This window comes from Oncorhynchus nerka, linkage group LG24, assembly GCF_034236695.1.
Source record: "Oncorhynchus nerka isolate Pitt River linkage group LG24, Oner_Uvic_2.0, whole genome shotgun sequence".
In the NCBI taxonomy this organism is placed as follows: domain Eukaryota; kingdom Metazoa; phylum Chordata; class Actinopteri; order Salmoniformes; family Salmonidae; genus Oncorhynchus; species Oncorhynchus nerka.
Window position 1 is genome coordinate 33,615,604 of NC_088419.1, and position 23,048 is coordinate 33,638,651.

The 23,048-nt window shown below is 42.3% G+C and overlaps 1 protein-coding gene across 2 annotated transcripts in view; it reads right to left on the bottom strand.

Annotated features, from left to right (window-relative positions):
- chga (chromogranin A) overlaps positions 1–12,953 on the bottom strand; it is a 13,942-nt gene extending 989 nt beyond the window's left edge. Inside the window, exons 1-7 of one of the 2 annotated variants that reach the window (XM_029631618.2) lie at positions 12,699–12,953; positions 12,245–12,294; positions 10,979–11,072; positions 9,372–9,440; positions 8,865–8,957; positions 5,323–5,715; positions 1,325–1,791 (exon numbers count right to left, since the gene is read on the bottom strand). In XM_029631618.2, the coding sequence (XP_029487478.1) occupies positions 1,325–1,791; positions 5,323–5,715; positions 8,865–8,957; positions 9,372–9,440; positions 10,979–11,072; positions 12,245–12,294; positions 12,699–12,744 (1,212 nt within the window). In that variant the 5' untranslated portion in view covers positions 12,745–12,953. The remainder of the gene's footprint in view (positions 1–1,324; positions 1,792–5,322; positions 5,716–8,864; positions 8,958–9,371; positions 9,441–10,978; positions 11,073–12,244; positions 12,295–12,698) is intronic. The other variant, XM_029631619.2, reaches the window with a different exon arrangement.
- Between the last annotated feature and the right edge of the window lie 10,095 nt (positions 12,954–23,048).

The window sequence follows — 23,048 nt, forward strand, 5'->3', positions numbered from 1 at the left end:
CAAAAACAAGGAGGGGGAATAATAGAATGGAAATAAAGAAATGGAGGGAGACAGAGAAATGGATAAGTAGAGGAAAAGAAAGAATAACATGAGCAAACAGTGAATATAGAAACGAGACAGGTAGAAAAGAGGGAGGTGAGAGAGAAGTAGAGGTTAGAAGAGAGGCAGAGGGAAGGAGAAAGGGTGATGATAAGAAAGGGAAAGGAGGAGGTCATTACTCAATATTACCCAATGTTACCCTCTTCTGAGTGCACTTAAACAGCTCTACCCAGAGTGCTATGTACTGTTCTCTAAGAGGCTATATCTGTGTGGACAACATGTGTGTGTGCGCATGAGTGCGTGTGCCAACCAAGGCATTTTTGTCAGTATCTGTGCCAAAACTGACCTGCATAGGCGTGTGTGTGCATATGTGTGTTCCCATATGAGAGCCCACAGGAGGCGAAAAGGCCTGTGGATGAACCATCCTTCCAGCGTGGTCCGATTGCTCTAGTTGGTAGTAGAGGCTCCTGAGGTGGAACCAGCACACCTTTCCTACTTTTAGACAAGTGAGGGACTCTAATTGGTGTTGCACTGCTGTATGCCATAGTCATATTCACTAAGAAGTAAACAGACAAAATGGGGAGGGACTACATTAACCTGTCCAATAAGAAACATATTTTTATTTATTTTGGTTGCAAAAAGTTTTGCCTACGATGTGCACTAATATTAATACAACCAAGTTGAATCTGCCAAGAAGATGTGAAAAAGCCTCAGGGGCCAACACATCACACAGCGTTCTACCGAGCGACTCCTCTACAGGATGAGTTTAATGAAGTGGACAATGACAGCCTAGCGTACCGCGACAAAAAGGACAGACAAATGTCAACTATGTTGTTAGCCTATTCAAGTGATGCACTGTGATATGTCATATGAAAGTGGACTACAGTAGACTGAAGAGAATGCAGCATTAGATGTGAGGTGGGAAGCGAACATACCCACTGGGCACAGATGTCAATTCAATGTCTATTACACATTGTTTCAAAGTCCTTTCATTGAAATGACGTGGAAACAACGTTGATTCAACCAGTGTGTGCACAGTGGGTAGGCTCTCAGAGCACCGAGTGTTGTGTTTTTTGTTTAGTTCAGGGTTTCTTCTCGATGCATTCTCAGTGTAGCCCAGCAGTTACGAGTTGAATCAACAGTGCAGGGCAAGAACAAAAATGTGCACCTCTCGAGGTGGTTCCTGATAGGGGATTGAACGAGAATGCTAATATAGCCAGGTAACATTGCATTTCATTGGATTTGGGGATAGTTCATCCAATTTTAATAATTGGGGGAAATGTACCTCAGTCTTCCTGCTGGTGCTCCCTTCTTCCTCCTCTCCCTCTCTCCTCTCCTGCGGTTCCCTGCGTGCCATCATCTGGAGCTCCTTCACTTCGGGGCTCTTCCGTGCTTCTCCCACCTTCCTCTTCTCCTCCACTTCCTCTTCCACCACCTCCTTGGAGTGATGGGGCACTTCATGTTGACCTCCGACCTCCAGTGACTTCATTTCCTGCAACTTTTCTTCCTCTCCCGCCCTCTTCTTTGTTTGCAAACTCCGGGCTAGCTCACTCATTCTGCTCAAGTGATTAACACCGGCGACCTCGCGTTTCACCTCATCCTCCTCCTCCTCCCACTCCTTCTTTGCCTCGGCACTGTCTTGCAGAGGCAACGCAGACCTCTTCTCCTCTACCTCCTCTTCATTTTCCTCTGCAGTATTCTCCTCCTCAGATTTATCTTCTGGTACATCCGTCACCTCACCAGACTCTGCCCCTGTGTAGATAAAAAATAATAATAATAGAATATACACTATATATACAAAAGTATGTGGACACCCCTTCAAATTAGTAGATTTGGGTATTTCAGCCACATTCGTTGCTGACAGGTGTATAAAATTGAGCACACAGACATGCAATCTCCATATACAAACATTGGCAGTAGAATGGCCTCACTAAAGAGCTCAATGACTATCAACGTGGCACTGTCATAGGATGCCACGTTTCCAACAAGTCAGTTCGTCAAATTTCTGCCTTGCTAGAGCTGCCCCAGTGAATTGTATTTGATGTTATTGTGAAGTTGAAACGTCTAGGAGCAACAACGGCTCAGCCGCGAAGTGGTAGGCCACACAAGCTCACAGAACGGGACAAGCAATGTCAGCACAATAACTGTTCGTTGGGAGCTTCATGAAATGGGTTTCCATGACTGAGCAGCCGAACACAAGCCTAAAATCACCATGCGCAAAGCCAAGTGTCGACTGGAGCTCGCCACCATTTGGCAGTCCGACGGACAAATCTGGGTTTGGCAGATGCCAGGAGAACGTTGCCTGCCCGAATACATAGTGTCAACTATAAAGTTTGGTGGAGGAGGAAGAATGGTCTGGGGCTGTTTTTCATGGTTCAGGCCCCTTAGTTCCAGTGAAGGGAAATCTTAACGCTACAGCATAAAATGACATTCTAGACGATTCTGTGCTTTCCTGTTTCACAATGACAATGCCCCATGCACAAAGTGAAGTCCATGCAGAAATGATATGTTGATATCGGTGTGGATGAAGTTAACTGGCCTGCACAGAGCCCTGACCTCAAACCCATCGAAAACCTTTTGATGAATTGGAACGCTGATTGCGAGCCAGGCCTAATAGCCCAACATCAGTATGTGACCTCACTAATGCTCTTGTGGCTGAATGGAAGCAGGTCCTTACAGCAATGTTCCAACATCTAGTGAGAAGCCTTCCCAAAAGAGTGGAGGCTGTTATAGCAGCATGGGGGGACCAACTCCATGTGAATGCCCATGATTTTGGAATGAGATGTTCGATTAGCAGATGTCCACATACTTTTGGCCATGTAGTGTATCTTTATTCATCCATTTGCATGGACATTTTTCTTGTTTCTTGACAGAGTATCCAACCAGACATACCACTCCCTCACTCACTCATACATATGCACAACACACCGGGAGCAGCACAGGGTCAGGTCAAAGCATCACCCCTAGTGCCTTGCACAAGGGCACAACGTCAGAAAGTGGCAGCTGTGATATCGGTTGCCTGCTCACTCACATCAGATTCACCTTATCAGACCTAGGATTCAAACTCTTTTGTTATTAGCCTGCTATATCTATTCTTGAGGCTACCACCGCTCTCCAAAGAAATGAACATCCTCTCTCTCCCTCTCTCCTCCTCTCTCTCCCTCTCTCCTCACTCTCTAAACAGTATTATCCACCCTCAACAGGATTCCACTCTTCTGATTGAAATCTTCTGCTACCAGTTGGCTGAGCAGATCTCTGCCTTTTACATTTCCCTCATGCTCCACCTTTCTAAATTATGGACACGTGGTCAAGGGTGTCATACACCCAAAAATCTGAGGGGGCACAAACTACGGGAGTGGTCCGTCAGGAAGTTTGAGCATTTTTCAAACTCCTGAAACAGCTTTTTTCCTGCAATCTAGAGCCATAATCATTATGCTTAATTCGATGTCATAAATACATTTCAAGGGTGCGCGCTGTGTTATTAAGAAGCAGTGCGGCTTGGTTGGGTTGTGTATCGGAGGATGCATGACTTTCAACCTTCGTCTCTCCTGATGAGACAAAATAGTAGTGACTAAAACAATTGGATACCACGAAATTGGGGAGAAAAAGGGGTAAAATTCAAAAAAATTTAATTCAAAAATACATGTCATTATATCCAAGCATACTTCTTGAGTTGTCTGTATCCTCCAGTCAGGTGGTTATTTTTTTAAAGAAAATAAATATGATTTTCTGCATCTCTGCCTCAATCCGGGTAAAATATTGAAAGGAATGTGAATCTTATTCAGTACATTAGTAATTGCTTTCTTTTCTAAAATTTACCAAGCTAGCTACTCTAACTTGATTGCCTGAAATGGTTTATTGGTAGCTAGTTATGAGTTTGGGAGATGAGGAACCTATCTGGGCTAGCTAAAGCAAACTTCATAAAGTGGCTAAGTGTCTAGTAGTATTACAGAGAAACAACAACAAAAATGTTTAAAAAATATATATATCGTTTTTTAAACATGACACATCTGAAGGGGTCTGTGCTTTCTGGGATCCTTGGGGGACGTCCCTACCTCCTATTAAAATGCTTAAGGTTTATGGTTATGGTTAGGGTTAGGGGGCACGTGCCCCTGTGTCCCCTATGGGCACGACACCTCTGCATTTGGTTACAGCCCTTAGGGAGCCTCCTTCCCTGCATACAACCTATGGAGGTAAAGAGATCATATTGTACCGTCCCTTGGAGTGACCTTTGTCCAAATGGTCCCTTATGCTCAGTTGAATAGTCACTGGGACATGCTGGTCATGCTAGAACCTTGTCCGAGCCTCAACCTTAGAAATAGCCAGTTGGCGGTTGAAGGACTGGGAATATCTCTCTGTCCTAAAAATCTAGAAATAAAGTATACAAAAACAACATATGGCCTAGTTCACATGCTTGCTCATCGCTTATGATTACATTTATTTCTTTCCCCGGCCTAAATCTAGCGTTTAGATTTGAATTCCAGGGGCGTGCAGTCAATCCGTAGCCATGGGCTGTATTCCAAACGGCACCCATTCCCTATATAGTGCACTACTTTTGACCAGAGCCCTATAGATCCTGGTCAAAAGTAGTGCACTATATAGGGAATAGGGAACATGGTGTCATTTGGGAGGCAACCCTGCTGTCCAAGTGCTCTGTCTTGTTGGTAATGTTCCAGTATCCATTATCTAATCAAACCGGGCCGCTGTGCGGGGAGCACTCAAACTCATCAGATAGATGGAGCCGCTCCTATCCATCATCTGCTCCTGCAGTGCATGGTCACAGTCTCACCACCAGTCTACACCTCTTTTTCTCTTCCCTCCCTCCCTGCATTCTTTCTCTCACTGCAGTGCGTCTCTCTTTCTATTCTCTTATATTTGATTTCTCGCTGTGTTTGTGTGTGTGTCTCTCATACACACACACACACACACACTAACAATGCCTCCCTCCTGATCCTGCTCTCTCTGCCTGACTAACCTCAGTACCCCAGAGAACAGTGTTTATCTAATGGATTGATTTGGCACTTAGCTAGAGCGGTCCACTATTTAATCTTTATGACACCTCATCATCATAGTTAATCCTCCTCCGGGTGTAGTGTACTAGTGAAGTGTAGTCGAGAGGGAAGCTAACTGCAAAACTGACCCAAGATCAGCTTTTAGGGTAAACTTTACCCTACTCCACTGTGGTGTGGTCAAGAGATGTCCATTTACTTCGACATGTGAAGGCCTGAAGACCAGTGTCTGTAGTGTCTGTAATGTCAATGTACTCTGGGCAGAAGTTCTTACCTTTCTTATCCAGAGTCATGTTAGCTCCCTCCGTTTTAGCCTCCTCGCTGTCTTCTCTTGAGCTTGCACGCTTCTCCTCATCCTCCTCCTTTTCCTTCTCATCCCCTTCTTCTTCTTCTTTCTTTTCAATCACATCCACATCCTTTCCCTCCTCTTTCCCCTCCTTGTTCATGGCATCTGAGATACGGTTGTCAGGGGTCTCGTCCATTTCTCGCTTCTTCTCTTCGCCTTTTCTGATGATCTCGTTCCTCTCACGGGATGACTCTCCGTCCCTCTCCGCACTGTTCTCCGCCTCTCCTTCACCCTCCCCTTCTCCCTCTCCTCCGGTCCCCCTCTTCTGGGACAGGATAGACCTCTCGCCGGGTCCCCCCAGAGCGGCCAACATCGATCGATCTATGAAGGAGATGAAACATAGAGAGATACCATTTCTCATCAATGGGGGATAAATGATTTTGTCAAGGCAGCAAAAAGACATTCAATGAAGTTGTAAATCAAATCAACGTTTACTGGTTGAAAACACAGTTTAGCAGATGTTATAACGGGTGCAGTGAAATGCTTTAGTTGCCAGCTCCTTAAAATTGCAGTAGAATGTCAAACATTAGTAATAGTAAAAATAACTCAAGAAAAGAAACTATAAATATCAGAAAGATCCAAACTACAATCCAAATAACAGTATAATTATTTTTCTAGCCACTGTGCTTCTACATCTGCATTGCTTGCTCTTTGGGGTTTTAGGCTGGGTTTCTGTATAAGCACTTTGTAACATCTACTGATGTAAAAACGATTTGAATGATTGATAGCTACTTTTGAAGCACATGCTGTGTTCTAGAAACTAATATTTAACCCTGTAAAGACATTTGTTTATTATAAAAAGCTCAAATGTTGATACAAAAACCTTTGTCCTTTGTGGCCTTTGTGTTATATTATACTGTGTGCTACAACGCGCCTCGTATTGAATCCCAGCCCTAGTGTTAAGAGTGTGAATAGCCACTGTCAAGGATAAGGAATTAAAAGCAGAACACAGGGACCTCCCTGCCTGCCTTTCAATTATGAAACTGTGAGCAATGATCCATTGCACTGCCCAAACATCCATCCAACAGATGGACTACATTTAAATGGAAAATAGATTGACTACACTTCCCAGCAGAAAGTGCAGTTAGCAAGGCACCACAAGGGTGTGAAGTGAACCGTTCTGAACGTTGCATATAGACATTTTATGAATAGAGTGGACATAATTCCCTATTCTACCTAACCGACAATCACATCTGTTCTATACACTATATTTCGATCTGAATAGTCATGATTAATCTCAAATGTGAAAAGGAGAGGAAGGTGGCCACATCCTCTGATGTCACAGAATGTGCAGATATTTTCTCTTTCATAGTTTAGATATGACATATTTAGAAATAACAAAGACGCAAAAGTCGAGGGTCACGTGTGGCAAATGGCTTCAGACACAGCCCTATGTCCCAAATGGAACCCTATTTCATATGTAGTACGAAATAGGGTGCTTTTCATATCTGGTACGAAATATGCATTTTTGACTATGGGATAGGGTGCCATTTGGCACTCACATTTGCCTTTCCATCCCGACGTACGATCAGACAGTATGCACAAGTGGCCGGCTTTAAAGCAGCGGCCAATCAAAATGTAAATGTGCACTTTGACTGATGGCCAAGAGGCGAATCCCCTGTGTACTTACTTATCCTGACATCAGCAGAACTAAAACTGACGGTAAATATACTATGGGAGCTGCCGAAATTAAATTGAAAATGCAAATAGAATAATGAGTAAACCTTGTCACTTACCTTAATGCAACCTATGGCAACGAGCCATAAATAAGTCCCAGTGCTGTCATGACATGGTGCATCAAAGCCCGTTTCCATAAAGTGTCTCAGAGTTGGAGTGCTGATCTAGAATCAGTTTTCCCTTTTAGATCATAATGATTAAGATTGTATGGACATGGGGGACCTGATCCTAGTTCAGAGCTTTGTAAATATGGGTTCAGATCATTTCAAGTCACATAAGCTTACTTACCATGTGGTGCACAAGGCCTACAGAATCAAACAGAACACAGTATATTGTATCTATGATAAGACCTCCACAAGGATGTGCTAGAATACCAAATTAGGCAGAATCAAATAACTTTCTTTTCTCACGTGAAGAAAAACAAACCAAAAATCAGTATGATGATTAATCATATCCTCACTTTTGCATTGACAGGTAATCTCTCGTAGACAGATGTAGTAGTTCTGGGTTGCCGAGCTTAATTGTTAGGCAGTGTTCGTGCTTAAATATGCCTGTAGAATAACAGACCTCTCATGGCCATGTTGGATGTACCATCTGGACAATTTGATGGATGAAATCTTATCACAAACATGTTACCTAGTAACTGCTAAAGTTAAACAATTTGACTAAAGTTAGCCAACGTTTGTGAACCTTGTCTTGCTGAACAATCCTTTTTAATTCTATGGGGTTTAGAGAAGAGAGAGAGAGAGACAGAGACTCCCTGTCCCAATTCTGTCTATCAGAACCTTTGGAGCCTGTGTGTGTACCAGCAGCTCTCTTCTCCCAGATGCCATCCACTCCACACAGCACTGTGGTCAGACCTGCTTAGCTGACACAATGTCCCAGAACATTGCATAGCAAATAAAGGGATTTATTGATTTCATAGTGTGCCTTTTGGCTTGTCCAGAATTGAACTGCATCTTTGTCTATAAACAGGGTCTGTATGTCACACACACACACACACACACACACACACACACACACACACACACACACACACACACACACACACACACACACACACACACACACACACACACACACACACACACACACACACACACAGGGCTGGCCCTGAGCATAAGGGACATAAGAGACTGCTAAGAGGTGGCCATGGGGCCCCTGATCCCCAATTTTTGTTTTAGGAACTCAGTCCGGGGTTTCAACTTACTGTTGAGAGTTAGAATAGTAGAATACACAAGGTGCAATTTGTGCATCAGCAGTTTCTCTCTTATGTCAGTCACTGACAGTTACTCAATTATCCCTCGTCAGCTAACATTCATTTTATTGCTAAATTATCTAAACTTATAGTAATCATGGTGGAATTACCGACTGGGCATGCAGGGCACGTGCCGAGGGGACCTGACCTCCAGGGGGCCCACATTGATTTTGTTAGTCACTCGCACTCATATCATATTAAGTCATGAAATTTGCTTTAAAACTGCTAAAAAAATCTCTCCACCCTATGGCAAAATCTGTAGAATTACAGGAAATGAACCCTAAACCTTTCATTTTTTCACTTCTCAGTCAAGAGGGGGGGCCACTATTTTCTGCGAGGTGGGGTGGGGGGGCAGCTAAATTCCACTTTATAGATCCCCCCAAAAGGTTAGGGCCAGCTCTGCACATAGAGACTGTCACAATATCACAACTTGACTGTAAAATGGCAAACTTGACAGGGATTTGGATTTTCAGTCATCATGAGGCAATGCTGTCATATGGCAATTTTACTGAGAATGTGTGCTAGTGGGACTCACCTGCAGCCTCATCTATACCCTGAGGACCCTGTGGTTTCTTAGTCACATGATCTGCCGTGATGTCAACATGCTGCTGAGCTCTCTCATTGGCTCCTGTCATTTGGAGGGGAGATGAGTGGAGTTGTGACTGCAAATATTTAGACTAATTTATTTTGACATATACTTACAATTCATCCCCTAAAATACACTTATGATTGCTTATTGTAAAGTGTCTTTGGGTTTTAGAAATAGCTATATTATGATTATTATTGTGGCTGTTGCCATGATTGACAAACTAAAGTCAAAACAATCAAGAGAATTATATTTCAAACACTAAAAACGATTTACTTCATGCTGAAAACCATTTATGTGAAAGGGAACAAGACACCCAATCAAATCTAAGATGAACACAACAAAGTGAAATTCTGATTACGTCACAACAGTTGTGTGACATCACTCAAAGATGTCACTTCCTGAACGGGTTGCCTTGTATCACCCCCCACAGTGAAAAGTCAGTCAATACCTCACCTTCAACGGCAATGTCCTGCAGCTCCTTGAGGAAGTTGCGGTGGCGGAGGATTGACACAAGCCTTTCATCTGCAAAGGAAACCATTTTTTTTAACCTTTTATTTATCCTCAAAATCTCAATGAGGACAGAAAACCTATTTTACTAGGGAGACCTGACCAACGCATAAATACTTTAATTGTCCAAGCAAGCCAGCAATGTCCCTGGGCAAATGTACAGGTATATTTCTCCCCTTTGGTTGTTCGTGACAACTCAGCACATTTGCTCCCGTCTCTAAAAATTAATTACCCTGAAATGTACTGCCTCCAAAGCAGAATTCCAAATGAATCATTTTGGCCCAAAGAGTGGTTTCCAGTGAAGCATCACAGAGCTTTTCCTTTTCTGCTGACCCAGAAAGAGTGTACAGAATGAGGCAGGCATTCAAGAGAACTACTGCTTACTCTGTCTTTCTTCAGGGTCACTCTTTCGTTGGTTCTTTGTTTCTCTCCCTGCGTCTCGCTCTTGGTCTTCCCCTTCCTCCCTGTCTAAAATACATCTCTTTATGGTAAACACATTTCTCTGGCTGTTTCTCTTCTCAGTCTGATCTTACTACTAAGTAATCCCTTCTCCCTTGTATTTCCCTCCCTGCCCATCTATACTGTATGTCTCCCTCTTTGTTCGCTTTTTTTAGTGCCCCTTATTTTTATTTTCCCTCTCCTCTGTACATATTACCTCAATTACCTCGACTAACCGGTGCCCCCGCACACTCTGTACACTCTGACTCTGTACCGGTACCCCCTGTATATAGCCCCACTATTGTTATTTTACTGCTGCTCTTTATTTATTTCTTACTTTTATTTCATACTTTGTTTTTAGGTATTTTCTTAAAACTGCATTGTTGGTTAAGGGCTTGTTAGTAAGCATTTCACTGTAAGGTCTACACCTGTTGTATTCGGAGTATGTGAAAAATACCATTTGATTTAATTTGCCTCACTCACTCACACACACACATATATAATATATATATATATATATATATATATATATATATATATATATATATCCTCTCAGTCTATTTTTCCTATTGAGGGGTTTCATTTCCCAACCGCAGCCCCATCCTGGTAACAATAGCCAGTAATGAGTAATGCCCTGAAAGATTTTTCTCAACAAGGACAGCGTCAAGGTAACAATGGCTGTAATTGAATAGCCCCGGCCCTGACTGCTCTGCCGAGTGCACTTATGGAGAGCTCAGACCTGTGTCGCAAATGGCACTCTATTCCTTATATCGTGCCTTACTTTTGACCAAAGCCCTATGGGCCCTGGTCAAAAGTAGTGCAATGCATAGTGCAATATGTAGGGATTTAGGTGCCATTTCTGACTTTCCTGAGTCATGTGCATCCATGGTGAAAATTAAAATGTAAGCAAATATGAACTTGCATTAGGTCACAATTGGTGACAGTGACTCCTTTGAGATAACAGAAAAGGTATGTCTCTAGACACTGATCTAAGGTGATTTTTGCATTTTTCTCTGTTAATGGAGTTGTGGTGATTAAGTTAGGGAGTTTGAGCTGATCCTAGATCTGTACCTAAAAGCGTATATCTGGAGCAGAGGTCCCTGGGAGTGGTTTACCTGTCCTTAGTATGTTCAGGCACTCCTGACTGACAGCCAAACGGTGTGGCCTCGAGAGCACATCAGCGAGAACCTCCACGATGCATTTCATCACCTGAGGGGGGCAGAGCGGACACACGGTCAACGGATAAACATGGCATCAGTGTTTTCCCCTTCCCCGTATAGGCGGACCAGCACCATCCGCCTACAAAAATGATCTTCTATTTAATGGATTCTATTAACAATGTTGGCTTTGAACCTTGTCGCACCACCTGTAAAATAAACTAGGGGAAAGACTGGATGCCACAGCAGCAATGGGGAGACAACTAGACCTCCCGTCATGGTGTTAGCCTCCAGACGTCAAATGTGCTCATTAAAGTATTGCCAGGGAGAGAAGGCTGCAGTCTGGTAGACCAAAGACTGTCTCAGGTCTATAGCTGGACTTTGCAGTGTGCTGTAGCTTCAGAGTAGTCCCAAATATTACAGTTGCAAAGTAAACAAAATAAAGAGACATGGATTATGCATTATTCTGTTTCGATTGCTCACTGTTGTGGCAATAGCAGTGTCGTTGTGTTATTGTACATTTACACTACATAAATAAGATATGTAAGTACAATATGTAAATGATATGCAAATAGATTATCGTACATGAAGACAATACCCTGATATTCTTGTGCGTAGAACATTATCATTGTGTTGCATGAGAGACTGTAGCTTCACAAATGTTTGTGTTTGGTGATGCGTGAAAAAGGATATCTGTACAAATCCCATTCAAGGTATGGAACTGATTTTCTAATTTTTCATACATCATGTTCGAATCATCTAGAAGTGGCTTTGCTAAGCTTCACAATATATATATTTTTTATACTTTTGTATTATTTGGACATGATGCACGAAGAATGAAAGTTACCCAAATTCTGGTAGTTTACTGGTAAACTTTGAAAGTTATGGGAAATATACCCTCCCTTTGCAACCCTAGTCCTGAAACGTATCAAGTGTTTTTGATACAAACTGGGCTGGACTGAGACCAGAAATCGGCTCTGCCATTTCTAACCCACCGGACCATTTTATTCCTTGAGGCCCCATTACTAGGAAGATAATGATCATTTTGAGCAGAAAAAAAGGTTAGACAGGCCCACTGGGGGAAAAAAATGACCAGCCCATCTGGCATTTGCCCCAAAAAAATGCCAGATGGCTGCCAGTCTGGCCCTGATTATAAACACCATACATAAAATGTAACATAAAGCTGACAATATCATTAAGCTATTCGTTGAAAATGATTCTTACCTCGACATCCTCTTTCTCATGGTAAGTTGGAGTCACGGGCAATGAGAGAACTACGTGGGGAAAGAAAAATATGATTAACGAAAACGTCATGTCTCGCATAGTTATTAGGTTTAGCTCTACCAATCAATAGGTACATTGTCGTCTTTAGTTTAGGATACGTTATTCCTAAACATTTTCATCTAAATATATGGTCAATTATATAGCCTACAGTTGGGACGAGGGCAAACATATTTCCCGTGAAAAATAGCGACTTCTTATTAACTGAGAATGCACTTCTGTCGCCAAGCGTATAGGCCTATATGGACAGATCGCCGGGAGCGCTTGCCGCTGTCCTTGGTGCTAGACCAAATGACAAGACATTCCCGCAGCTACACAACCCCTCTAACTTTAGTGGAATCACCGCTATAACTTGAATAAATATTAGTCAATCCCAACATAATACAATTTCTCTTACCGCGATTAACCAATATTGTCAAAATGAAGTATCCGCTCGCGATCATCGTTGCAATAAAACGGGCAGGAATAGCAAACGTCAAAAGCTTAGAATGTTAGTTCCCCTTCGATTGTGTGTGGAAAGAGTCGATAAATGATGGGCTCATTCTATGTGCAACTTGACCGCACTGGTTATTTCTGGCGAGCTGCGTTTTTCAGTATCAGTGGTCTATCTCGCTCAAACCTTAATGTACCACGAACAACTTGCTGCAACTGCACCTGCGTTTTTATATGGAGCTTGCTGAGGAGGAAATGACATCACAGCTAGAAAAATAACTGTTTAGCCTACACCTTTCAACCAACACACCTTTGTTGATATTTAAGGCGAAAAGAGGTGGGGAGCAGTTCAAGACTGGGTGCTATCGGGGGTTCCGGAATATTTTTTTTGTGTGAAAGCAGCTGTTAATTGTTTAATTCTGATTACTCCTAAAGTTTAGGTATTTGACCAGGGTGGAAGTAAAATTAAATAAAATCACAAGTCAGGTGTATTCAGAATGCTTTGGACGTTGAATGGAAGCTTGTGCAACAGGGAGTTGCAATTGAATGCAAGCTCCACACCAAAACATGTAATTACTAAAAATTGTATAGCCTGTCTATTTACAGTATGGGTAACAGGGTTAACATGTTATGCTCGACCTGGTCAGTTTTCCACTACAAAGCACCAGAAAATGGCCCAAAAAAGTAGAACCAGTCACCTGCTTTTACACCATGATTTGACTATTAGATGTTAAATATTTCTTTAGGAAAAAAAATATTTGAAAAGGAATAGCTTCACCACATTAAAACAATAGTTCAGTTCAAGTAACAGGGTTAACCTTAAAGGGATAGTTCGAGATTTTGGAAACGGAAGCCCTTTATCTACTTCCCCAGAGTCACATGAACACATGGCTAACGTTTGTATGTCTCTGCATCCAGCATGAAGGAAGTTAGAGGTAGTTTCGCAAGCCAATGGTACTGTAACTAGCGTTAACGCAATGGCTGGAAGTCTTTGGTGTCTGCTAGCATGCTAGCAGCTACCATAGACTTACAATCATTGTGCCTACGCTAGAAAATTTCTTAAAACTGCACTCGGAGTTCATCTGACTCTGTGGAAGTAGATAAAGGGCTTCATTGCCAAAATCCGAAAGTATCCCTTTAAAATGAGGGACAGACATAAATGAATCACTAAATCACATTAAATAAATAATAAAACCTCAAAAAGGATTTTCTCCAAGCAACAAAATAAGTTGAGATTTACAAGGATGGTGAACTTGTAGAAATGTTTGGATAGAGTGAGTTAAAATATTCCTAGAAGTGACACAGGGTTGACTGACAGAGGATGTCAAAATGCTGAATTTTTAACAAGCATGTTAGAGGTGGGAACTACTTAGAGCTGTCGAATTTACAAGCGGCTCCTTGCATTATGCCTAAAGCAGATATTGCCATTGGCTGCACGGAGTCGCATTAAGAGACATTTCTTCATGTTTAGACACTTGAATGTGAGATGTAATCTTCACATCGATTATGCTGATCGAAATCCTTATTAAATCAAATCAAATCAAATCAAATTTTATTTGTCACATACACATGGTTAGCAGATGTTAATGCGAGTGTAGCGAAATGCTTGTGCTTCTAGTTCCGACAATGCAGTGATAACCAACAAGTAATCTAACTAACAATTCCAAAACTACTGTCTTATACACAGTGTAAGGGGATAAAGAATATGTACATAAGGATATATGAATGAGTGATGGTACAGAGCAGCATACAGTAGAACGGTATCGAGTACAGTATATACATATGAGATGAGTATGTAGACAAAGTAAACAAAGTGGCATAGTTAAAGTGGCTAGTGATACATGTATTACATAAGGATGCAGTCGATGATGTAGAGTACAGTATATACGTATGCATATGAGATGAATAATGTAGGGTAAGTAACATTATATAAGGTAGCATTGTTTAAAGTGTCTAGTGATATATTTACATCATTTCCCATCAATTCCCATTATTAAAGTGGCTGGAGTTGGGTCAGTGTCAATGACAGTGTGTTGGCAGCAGCCACTCAATGTTAGTGGTGGCTGTTTAACAGTCTGATGGCCTTGAGATAGAAGCTGTTTTTCAGTCTCTCGGTCCCAGCTTTGATGCACCTGTACTGACCTCGCCTTCTGGATGATAGCGGGGTGAACAGGCAGTGGTTCGGGTGGTTGATGTCCTTGATGATCTTTATGGCCTTCCATATTTCGGGTAATGATTTTAAATGTGAACGTAATTATTTCTATATAGCATTCACATTCTCTTTCTGAACTTCTAACGTGAGTGGGACAGTGTGGCTTATTCATGACAATAATCATGCACAACCGATTTGACAGCTCCAACGCAGTTACACCTCCAGACACCGCCAAAACATCAGCTATGGGGGTGTCGGCTGTGCCAGGTTAAAGTTTGATCTGATTGAATGTAGGCCTAATGCTTCTTAATGAGAAAGTAATTTAAAAAAAAACAGCATTCAAATGTTCAAACATGCAGGAAGATCAGGAGCATGTAGCCTTTCAAAACCCATGTTGATATTGATCATTTATTTATACTTTTTTAAAGTAATGAGCTTTTTGTCCTCCCAAAAATATTCCCATCCACTGGTATTTCTTCAACATATTAAACTTCCCATTGTTACACCTGAGACATGCTACAAAGCAAGTGTGTCATTAGAAACCTTACAATGTGCTCTGAAATATGACTAGCCTAGTTATTATTGATTTATGATTACTGAAAAACATCAATATAATTTCAAAAGCACATCCAGCATTCACCAGCAGAGGGAGTTTCTTTTAAAACACTTTTTCCATTCACTGTGCTGGTTCGTGGTGCTTTTAAAACACTTTTCACATTCACTGTGCTGGTTCGTGGTGCTTTTAAAACACTTTTCACATTCACTGTGCTGGTTCGTGGTGCTTTTAAAACACTTTTCACATTCACTGTGCTGGTTTTAAAACACTTTTCACATTCACTGTGCTGCTTTTAAAACACTTTTCACATTCACTGTGCTGGTTCGTGGTGCTTTTAAAACACTTTTCACATTCACTGTGCTGGTTCGTGGTGCTTTTAAAACACTTTTCACATTCACTGTGCTGGTTCGTGGTGCTTTTAAAACACTTTTCACATTCACTGTGCTGGTTTTTAAAACACTTTTCACATTCCCTGTGCTGTGCTTTTAAAACACTTTTCACATTCACTGTGCTGGTTCGTGGTGCTTTTTAAACACTTTTCACATTCACTGTGCTGGTTCGTGGTGCTTTTAAAACACTTTTCACATTCACTGTGCTGGTTCGTGGTGCTTTTAAAATGGATCATGACTAATAAAGAAACAGAGACCCCACTCTGGACATTTAATGTCACTGTGAAGTCAATTGCGTAAAACAACATCTAAAATTAAATTAATTTAAATATGAATGTTTATATTTTTCAGTATCCATATTGTAGGTAAGTATCAAAATCTAAACAATAATCATATTTTGGAGAACATGGTAAAGTTTGAAATTACAGCAAGTCTTGCTTAGATCTACAGACTAAGGGTTGTAGTGTCTAATAGGAGATCTGGATAGTAAAGCCAACATGTCACAAATATCCCAACTTCGATGACCAAAGTTAATCAATGATAATCTTAATAATTTAACATTTAAAATGTAGTATATATATGCCTCCTTCAAAGTACCTGTCCTTGGATTTCATTTCAGGAAGATCAAAAACGTCATGATAAGTTTCGCACCAAATTCACATCAAATGTCCCATTTACAATGACACCACACATTTTAGCCACTCTTGGGGCTAGATTCAATCCGAACCAAGGAAGATCAGCGCTATAACGGATTGAGCCGACATATGCAGCATTTACTGTGAATGCAGTGTCCGCGTACGAGGCATGGATCTTCTGCGGTCCGCATTGAACATAGGCCTCAATTAGATTTGTTTGATACAAGACTGCCAACTGAGTGCTCAAAGGTTATAGTTTGACTTCAGTTTGTCACACATGAGAAAATGATATCTTAAATAGGTTAAAAATGGCTCTTTCAAATTAAATAACACAGTGCATGTTCAATGTCAGCCCCATATCATATTAAATTTCAATCAACATTTAAAATATATGTTGATGTCTATCTTAAATCACATCTCATATCTTTAAACCACAAGACAAAGCTCTCATCCACAACATACCGAGGACAGCATCTCAAATGTCCTGTGTGTCAAACTAATGAGCAGAGACTCCTTTTGCTCAAAAATGTGGGCTTCTTAAAACGTTCTACTAGTTTAAGTGCGTTAAATGACTCATACCTTATTCACCCAAGAAACATGTCTCCACAAAGTTAAATAATCTGCCTCTCAAACTTCTTCAGTCTGACGCCCTTCCCCCATACTGTCACATTCTGGTCTATTTCACCTGTCTTGTGCTTGTCTCCACCCACCTCCAGGTGTCGCCCATCTTCCCCATTATCCCCTATGCATTTATGGCTGTGTTTTTTGTTCGTCTATTGCCAGTTTGTCTAGTCTCATCAAGCCTACTAGCATGGTTTTCCTGTACTATTGTTTTTCTCTTGCCCCTGTTTTTCATGTTTTCCCGGATTTGACTACTCTGCCTGCCCTGACCCTGACCCTTAGCCTGCCTGCCGTTCTGTACCTTACTGACTATGCCCTGGTTTACCGACCTCTGCCTGCCCTTGACCTGTCGTCTGTGTGCCCCCTGATTTGTTAATACACATCTGTGATTCAAACTGTCTGCATCTGGGTCTTATCAGGAGTTCTGATAGTACGAACTGGGCATGACTGACCCAGCAGACTCAGACCAGCTCCGCAACACTGTCTCCTCCCAAGGAGCCACCATTGGGAGGCACAAGGAGTTACTTCAAGGTCTTATGAAAGGAGAACCCTGCTTACCTCCTCCGGAACGCTTTGCTGGAGAGTCAGGAACCTGTCGGGCATTTGTTCCCTCATCTTCGAGCTGCAGCCCTTCCTCTCAGACCGCTTGAAGATAGCGTATCTCACAATGCTCATATCTGGGAGGGCTCTTGCCTAGGCTACGGGGGCATGTGAACAACAATCTGCTGTGTGCTTCAGTCTAGAGAAGTTTGTGGCTGAGGTGAAAAAGGTTTTCGATTCTCTGTTGTCTGGGAGAGAGGCTGCCCGCAAGTTACTCCAGCTTCGTCAAGACTCCCGCAGTATGGCGGACTATGCGGTTGATTGATGCACGTTGGTTGCCGAGAGTGCCTGGAACCCGGAATCCCCGTTCAACACATTCCTTCATGGATTATCGGAGGAGGTTAAAGACGAGCTCTCAGCCCGGGAGCTGCCTACGGATCTCGACTCGCTCATCGCCTTGACCATCCGGATCGATGGGCGGCTACAGGAACGTAGGAGCGAGAGGAGGTCTGATTCCAGTCCCAGTTGCTCGCCCAAGGATCTCACCTTGCCTCTGAGGTTACCCGAGTCCCCCTGAGAATCTCCGAGGTCTGCCGACTCGCCTCTCCCGGAGCTGATGCAACTCGGCAGAGCTAGGATGTCTCCAGACGAACGTTTACACAGACTTAACACAAAGAGTTGTCTGTATTGCGGGACTACCGGTCATTATGTGTCTACCTATCCATTAAGACCAGGCTCATCAGTAGGTACGAGTACTCTGTTGATAGACAACAGCTCAGTGTTCAACACCATAGTTCTCTCCAAGCTCATCACCAAGCTAGGGCCCCTGGAGTTGAACCCCTCCCTCTGCAACTGGATCCTGGACTTCCTGACAGGCCGGCCCCAGGTGATGAAGATGGGGAACAACACCTCCGCCAAGCTGACCCTCAACACGGAGGCCTATCAGGGGCCTGTGCTTAGTCCCATCCTGTACTCCCTGTTCCCCCACATCAGTAAGACCAAGGAGCTGATTGTGAACTTTAGGAGAAAGAGGAGAGAGCATGTCCCCATCCACATCTAATTGGGCTGATGTGTAGTGGGTTGAGAGCTTCAAGTTCCTTGGTGTCCACATCACTAAGGACTTAACATGGTCCACACTTACCCGCAAGGTCATGAAGATGGCACGGCAGTGCCTCTTTCCCTCAGGAGGCTGAAAAGATTTGGGATGGGCCCTCAGATCCTCAAAAGGTTCTACAGCTGCACAATCGAGAGCATCTTGACAGGCTGCATCACCGCTTGACATGGCAATTGCACCGCCCTTGACCTCAAAGTGCTACAAATTCCCCTCCAACTGGAGGCGGTGTCAGTGGGTCACAGGTCAACAAACATGTAGAGCTGGGTTGCTCTCTTTCAAGTATAATGTGGTATTTACAGTTTACTAACGTATACTGTACATACTTTAGTATTACTATAGTTAAACAACTATAGTATTTACAGTAGTGTTTTTGCAGACTTACCTTCAGCACAAATGCTATGAGCAAATTTTCCATAAGCTGTAGGGAACAAAATATACTACTGGTATGGTCTATATTTGGCATGTATGTTTCTCAATCACGGGTGGCATAAATTGGGATTGGGGAGGGGTATGGCTATAAGCAAATCAAATTAAATATTAGCATATCAATTCAGTGTGCAGTATAGTATTCTACAGAATGTTCTACAGTAAGTACCACACATGATCAAGGGATACCACAGTGTGTAGTATAGTATTCTATAGTATACTACAAAATTCTATAGTATGTACTACGCATGATTCGGGGATACCACAGTGTGTAGTATTGTATACTGCAAAATTATATAGTAAGTACTACCACATGAAAAACAGTATATTACAAAATTGAGGGATACTACTGTACAGTGTGTAGTATAGTATTCTACACTACACTGGTACATTATATAGTAAGTACTACACATGAAAAAATCCATGCAACTTACTATATGACTTGTTAAGCAAAGTTTTACTCCTGAACTTATTTTGGCTTCCTATAACAAAGCGGTTCAATACTTATTGACATAAAAAAAACTCAGCTTTTCATTTTTTATTAATTTAAAGAAAATAAATAAAAAACATAATATCAAATCAAATTGTATTTGTCACATGCCGAATACAGCAGGTGTAGACCTTACAGTGAAATGTTTACTTACAAGCCCTAACCAACAATGCAGTTAAAAAAAACTTTTAAAAAAACTTTTAAAAAGCTAATAATAAGAAGAAATATAAGTAACAAATAATTAAAGAGAAGCAGTAAAATAACAATAGCGAGGCTATATAAAAGAGGGGGGGACAGTGCAAATAGTCTGGGTAGACATTTAATTAGATGCTCAGGAGTCTTATGGCTTGGGGGTAGAAGCTGTTTAGAAGCCTCTTGGACCTAAACTTGGCGCTCCGGTACTGCTTGCCATGCGGTAGCAGAGAGAACAGCCTATGACTAGGGTGGCTGGAATCTGACAATTTTTAGGGCCTTCCTCTGACACCGCCTGGTATAGAGGTCCTGGATGGCATGAAGCTTGGCCCCAGTGATGTACTGGGCCGTACGCACTACCCTCTGTAGTGCCTTGCTGTCGGAGGCCGAGCAGTTGCCACACCAGGCAATGATGCAACTAGTCAGGATTCTCTCGATGGTGCAGCTGTAGAACTTCTTGAGGATCTAAGGACCCATGCCAAATCTTTTCAGTCTCGAGGGGGAATTGGCTTTGTTGTGCTCACTTCCCAACTGTCTTGGTGTATTTGGACCATGATAGTTTGTTGGTGATGTGGACAATCATCTCCTTTGTCTTGATCCCGTTGAGGGAGAGGTTGCTATCCTGGCACCACACGACCAGGTCTCTGACCTCCTCCCTATAGACCTATAGGCATCATTGTCGGTGATCAGGCCCACCACTGTTGTGTTTTCGGCAAACTTAATGATAGTGTTGGAGTCGTGCCTGGCCATGCAGTCATGAGTGAACAGGGAGTACAGGAGGGGACTGAGCACGCACCCCTGAGGGGCCCCCATGTTGAGGATCAGCGTGGCAGATGTGTTGTTACCTACCCTTACCACCTGGGGACGGCCCATCAGGAAGTCCAGGATCCAGTTGCAGAGGGAGGTGTTTAGTCCCAGGGTCCTTAGCTTAGTGATGAGCTTTGAGGGCACTATGGTGTTGAATGCTGAGCTGTAGTCAATGAATAGCATTCTCACATAGGTGTTCCTTTTGACCAGGTGGGAAAGGGCAGCGTGGAGTGCAATAGAGATTGCATCATCTGTGGATCTGTTGGGGCATTATGCAAATTGCAGTGGGTCTAGGATTTCTGGGATAATGGTGTTGATGTGAGCCATGACCAGCCTTTCAAAGTACTTCATAGCTATAGACATGAGTGCTACAGGTCGGTAGTCATTTAGGTTACCTTAATGTTCTTGGGCACAGGGACTATGGTGGTCTGCTTGAAACATGTTGGTATTACAGACTCAGTCAGGGACAGGTTGAAAATGTCAGTGAAGACACTTGCCAGTTGGTCAGAGCATGCTCGGAGTACTGTTTAAAGGTCTTACTCACATGGGCTACGGAGAGCGCGATCACACAGTCGTCCGGAAGAGCTGATGCTCTCATGCATGCTTCAGTGTTGCTTGCCTCGAAGCGAGCATAGAAGTAATTTAGTTAGTCTGGTAGGCTCGTGTCACTGGGCAGCTCGCGGCTGTGCTTCCTTTTGTAGTCTGTAAAGGTTTGCAAGCCCTGCCACATCAGAGTTATCCTCAGTGAACTAGTTTCAGATAGATACCAGATATGGATAATATAGTACTATTCTATCACTCATTATATAGTCCTCTGGATACTATAGCAGAGATACATTTTAGCCCATCAGAGGGGGATGAGCTGACTGGTCCTTTGGCATTGTCCTTTGTTCCTGGACCGTTTCCCATGCAACTCCAGGTGTCAGAGGGCACATACATTAAATCTGTCTGTCTGTCCCTCCTTTTTATTCCCTTTGCTTTTTACCTACCCCATCTCTCTTCTTCCTATTCTCTCTCTCACCACTCTCTGGCTAAGACTAGAGGCCTACTTAATTCAAATGCCTCTTTATGGTGCCCATAAATCAACAATAGGGCCATCGCCTGATACTGCTCTGCTGGACCCTATTCATTCATCACAACCTTTCCCCAGATTATGCAGTTAGTGCAGGGGTGTAATAAACACTATTGAACCAAGGCCACCATCATCAAAAAGTCATTACTCTCACTTTATTTTGTGGATATGTTTGGATTTAACCAATTAATTTTATTTTGTAGGTGACTTTATAGGTGGTGCTACTTTACCAGACTACTGAACATGACCTGGATTGGATGGCTCATATGTTTAAAGGAACATGTGACACAGTGGTACAAGCCACTCTCATGAAATTTCCATTTGAATCACTTTCATCTAGTCTGATCCTGTCAAAATGCATACCCTCACACGTTCTCAACAAGCTCCCTTCAGACGAAAGGTACTTGTATTCTCCTGAAGGTGTTTACAGAGCACTAACAATCAGGACAACACGCCTAAAAAACATAGCAGTGCAAACCCGGAACCTTTCATAACCCATGCCCCATATCTCTGCACTCTCTTTCCCTCATGTACTAGCATTTTACAGACCACTAGATGCACCATGAAGTGTAATCAAAATGATACACTTTATTTGTATATCCTGTATCTATATAGTGTAGGCTACTTATATGTCCTTGTTTTTACTGTCTGACGTTGGTTGGCCTGTCTGTAACATTGTTGAATATCATAGCAGAATAAAATAGTAGCCTGCTTTATCAGTCCATTATAGGCTACAATGACAATGGAATCTAGTCCATTGAGATATATAATAACTAGTCAATTCTATTTTCAGTTTCAGTTTATTCCATCAAAATTCACAGACCATGGTTTAGATTCAATCTGTAGCCCGGAAGATCCACGTTATATCGCGATTGAAATGCATAGGTCATTTCCGATTGAGCCGACATATGCAGTGTTTACCGTGACTGCGGTCTGTGCGAACACGGCCCACAAGAAACAATTACTGTACAGAAAATATTCAATAAATTATAGGTATTATATTCTGTGCTGTTGGTCTGATTGCAAAATGTGGAATGGCATGATGTAAAGCCAACTTTCATTACTGTGAAGACTTTTGGTACACTGAATGGATCAAACAAACTGTCATTCACAATGCAAAGTCTGAATACTATGTGTTCTATGTGACATATTTACTTAGAACTAAGTGAAGATGGGAAAGATGGGCCTTTTACAATGGGAATCGACTGTCACACAGTGGCAGAATAAACAAGGAGGCAGGCAGTGCTAAGTAGGACCTAGGTCCTAACAAGAACCTATTGGAGCATGTTTTTGCATATTACTATATTTGGAACGCCTGATT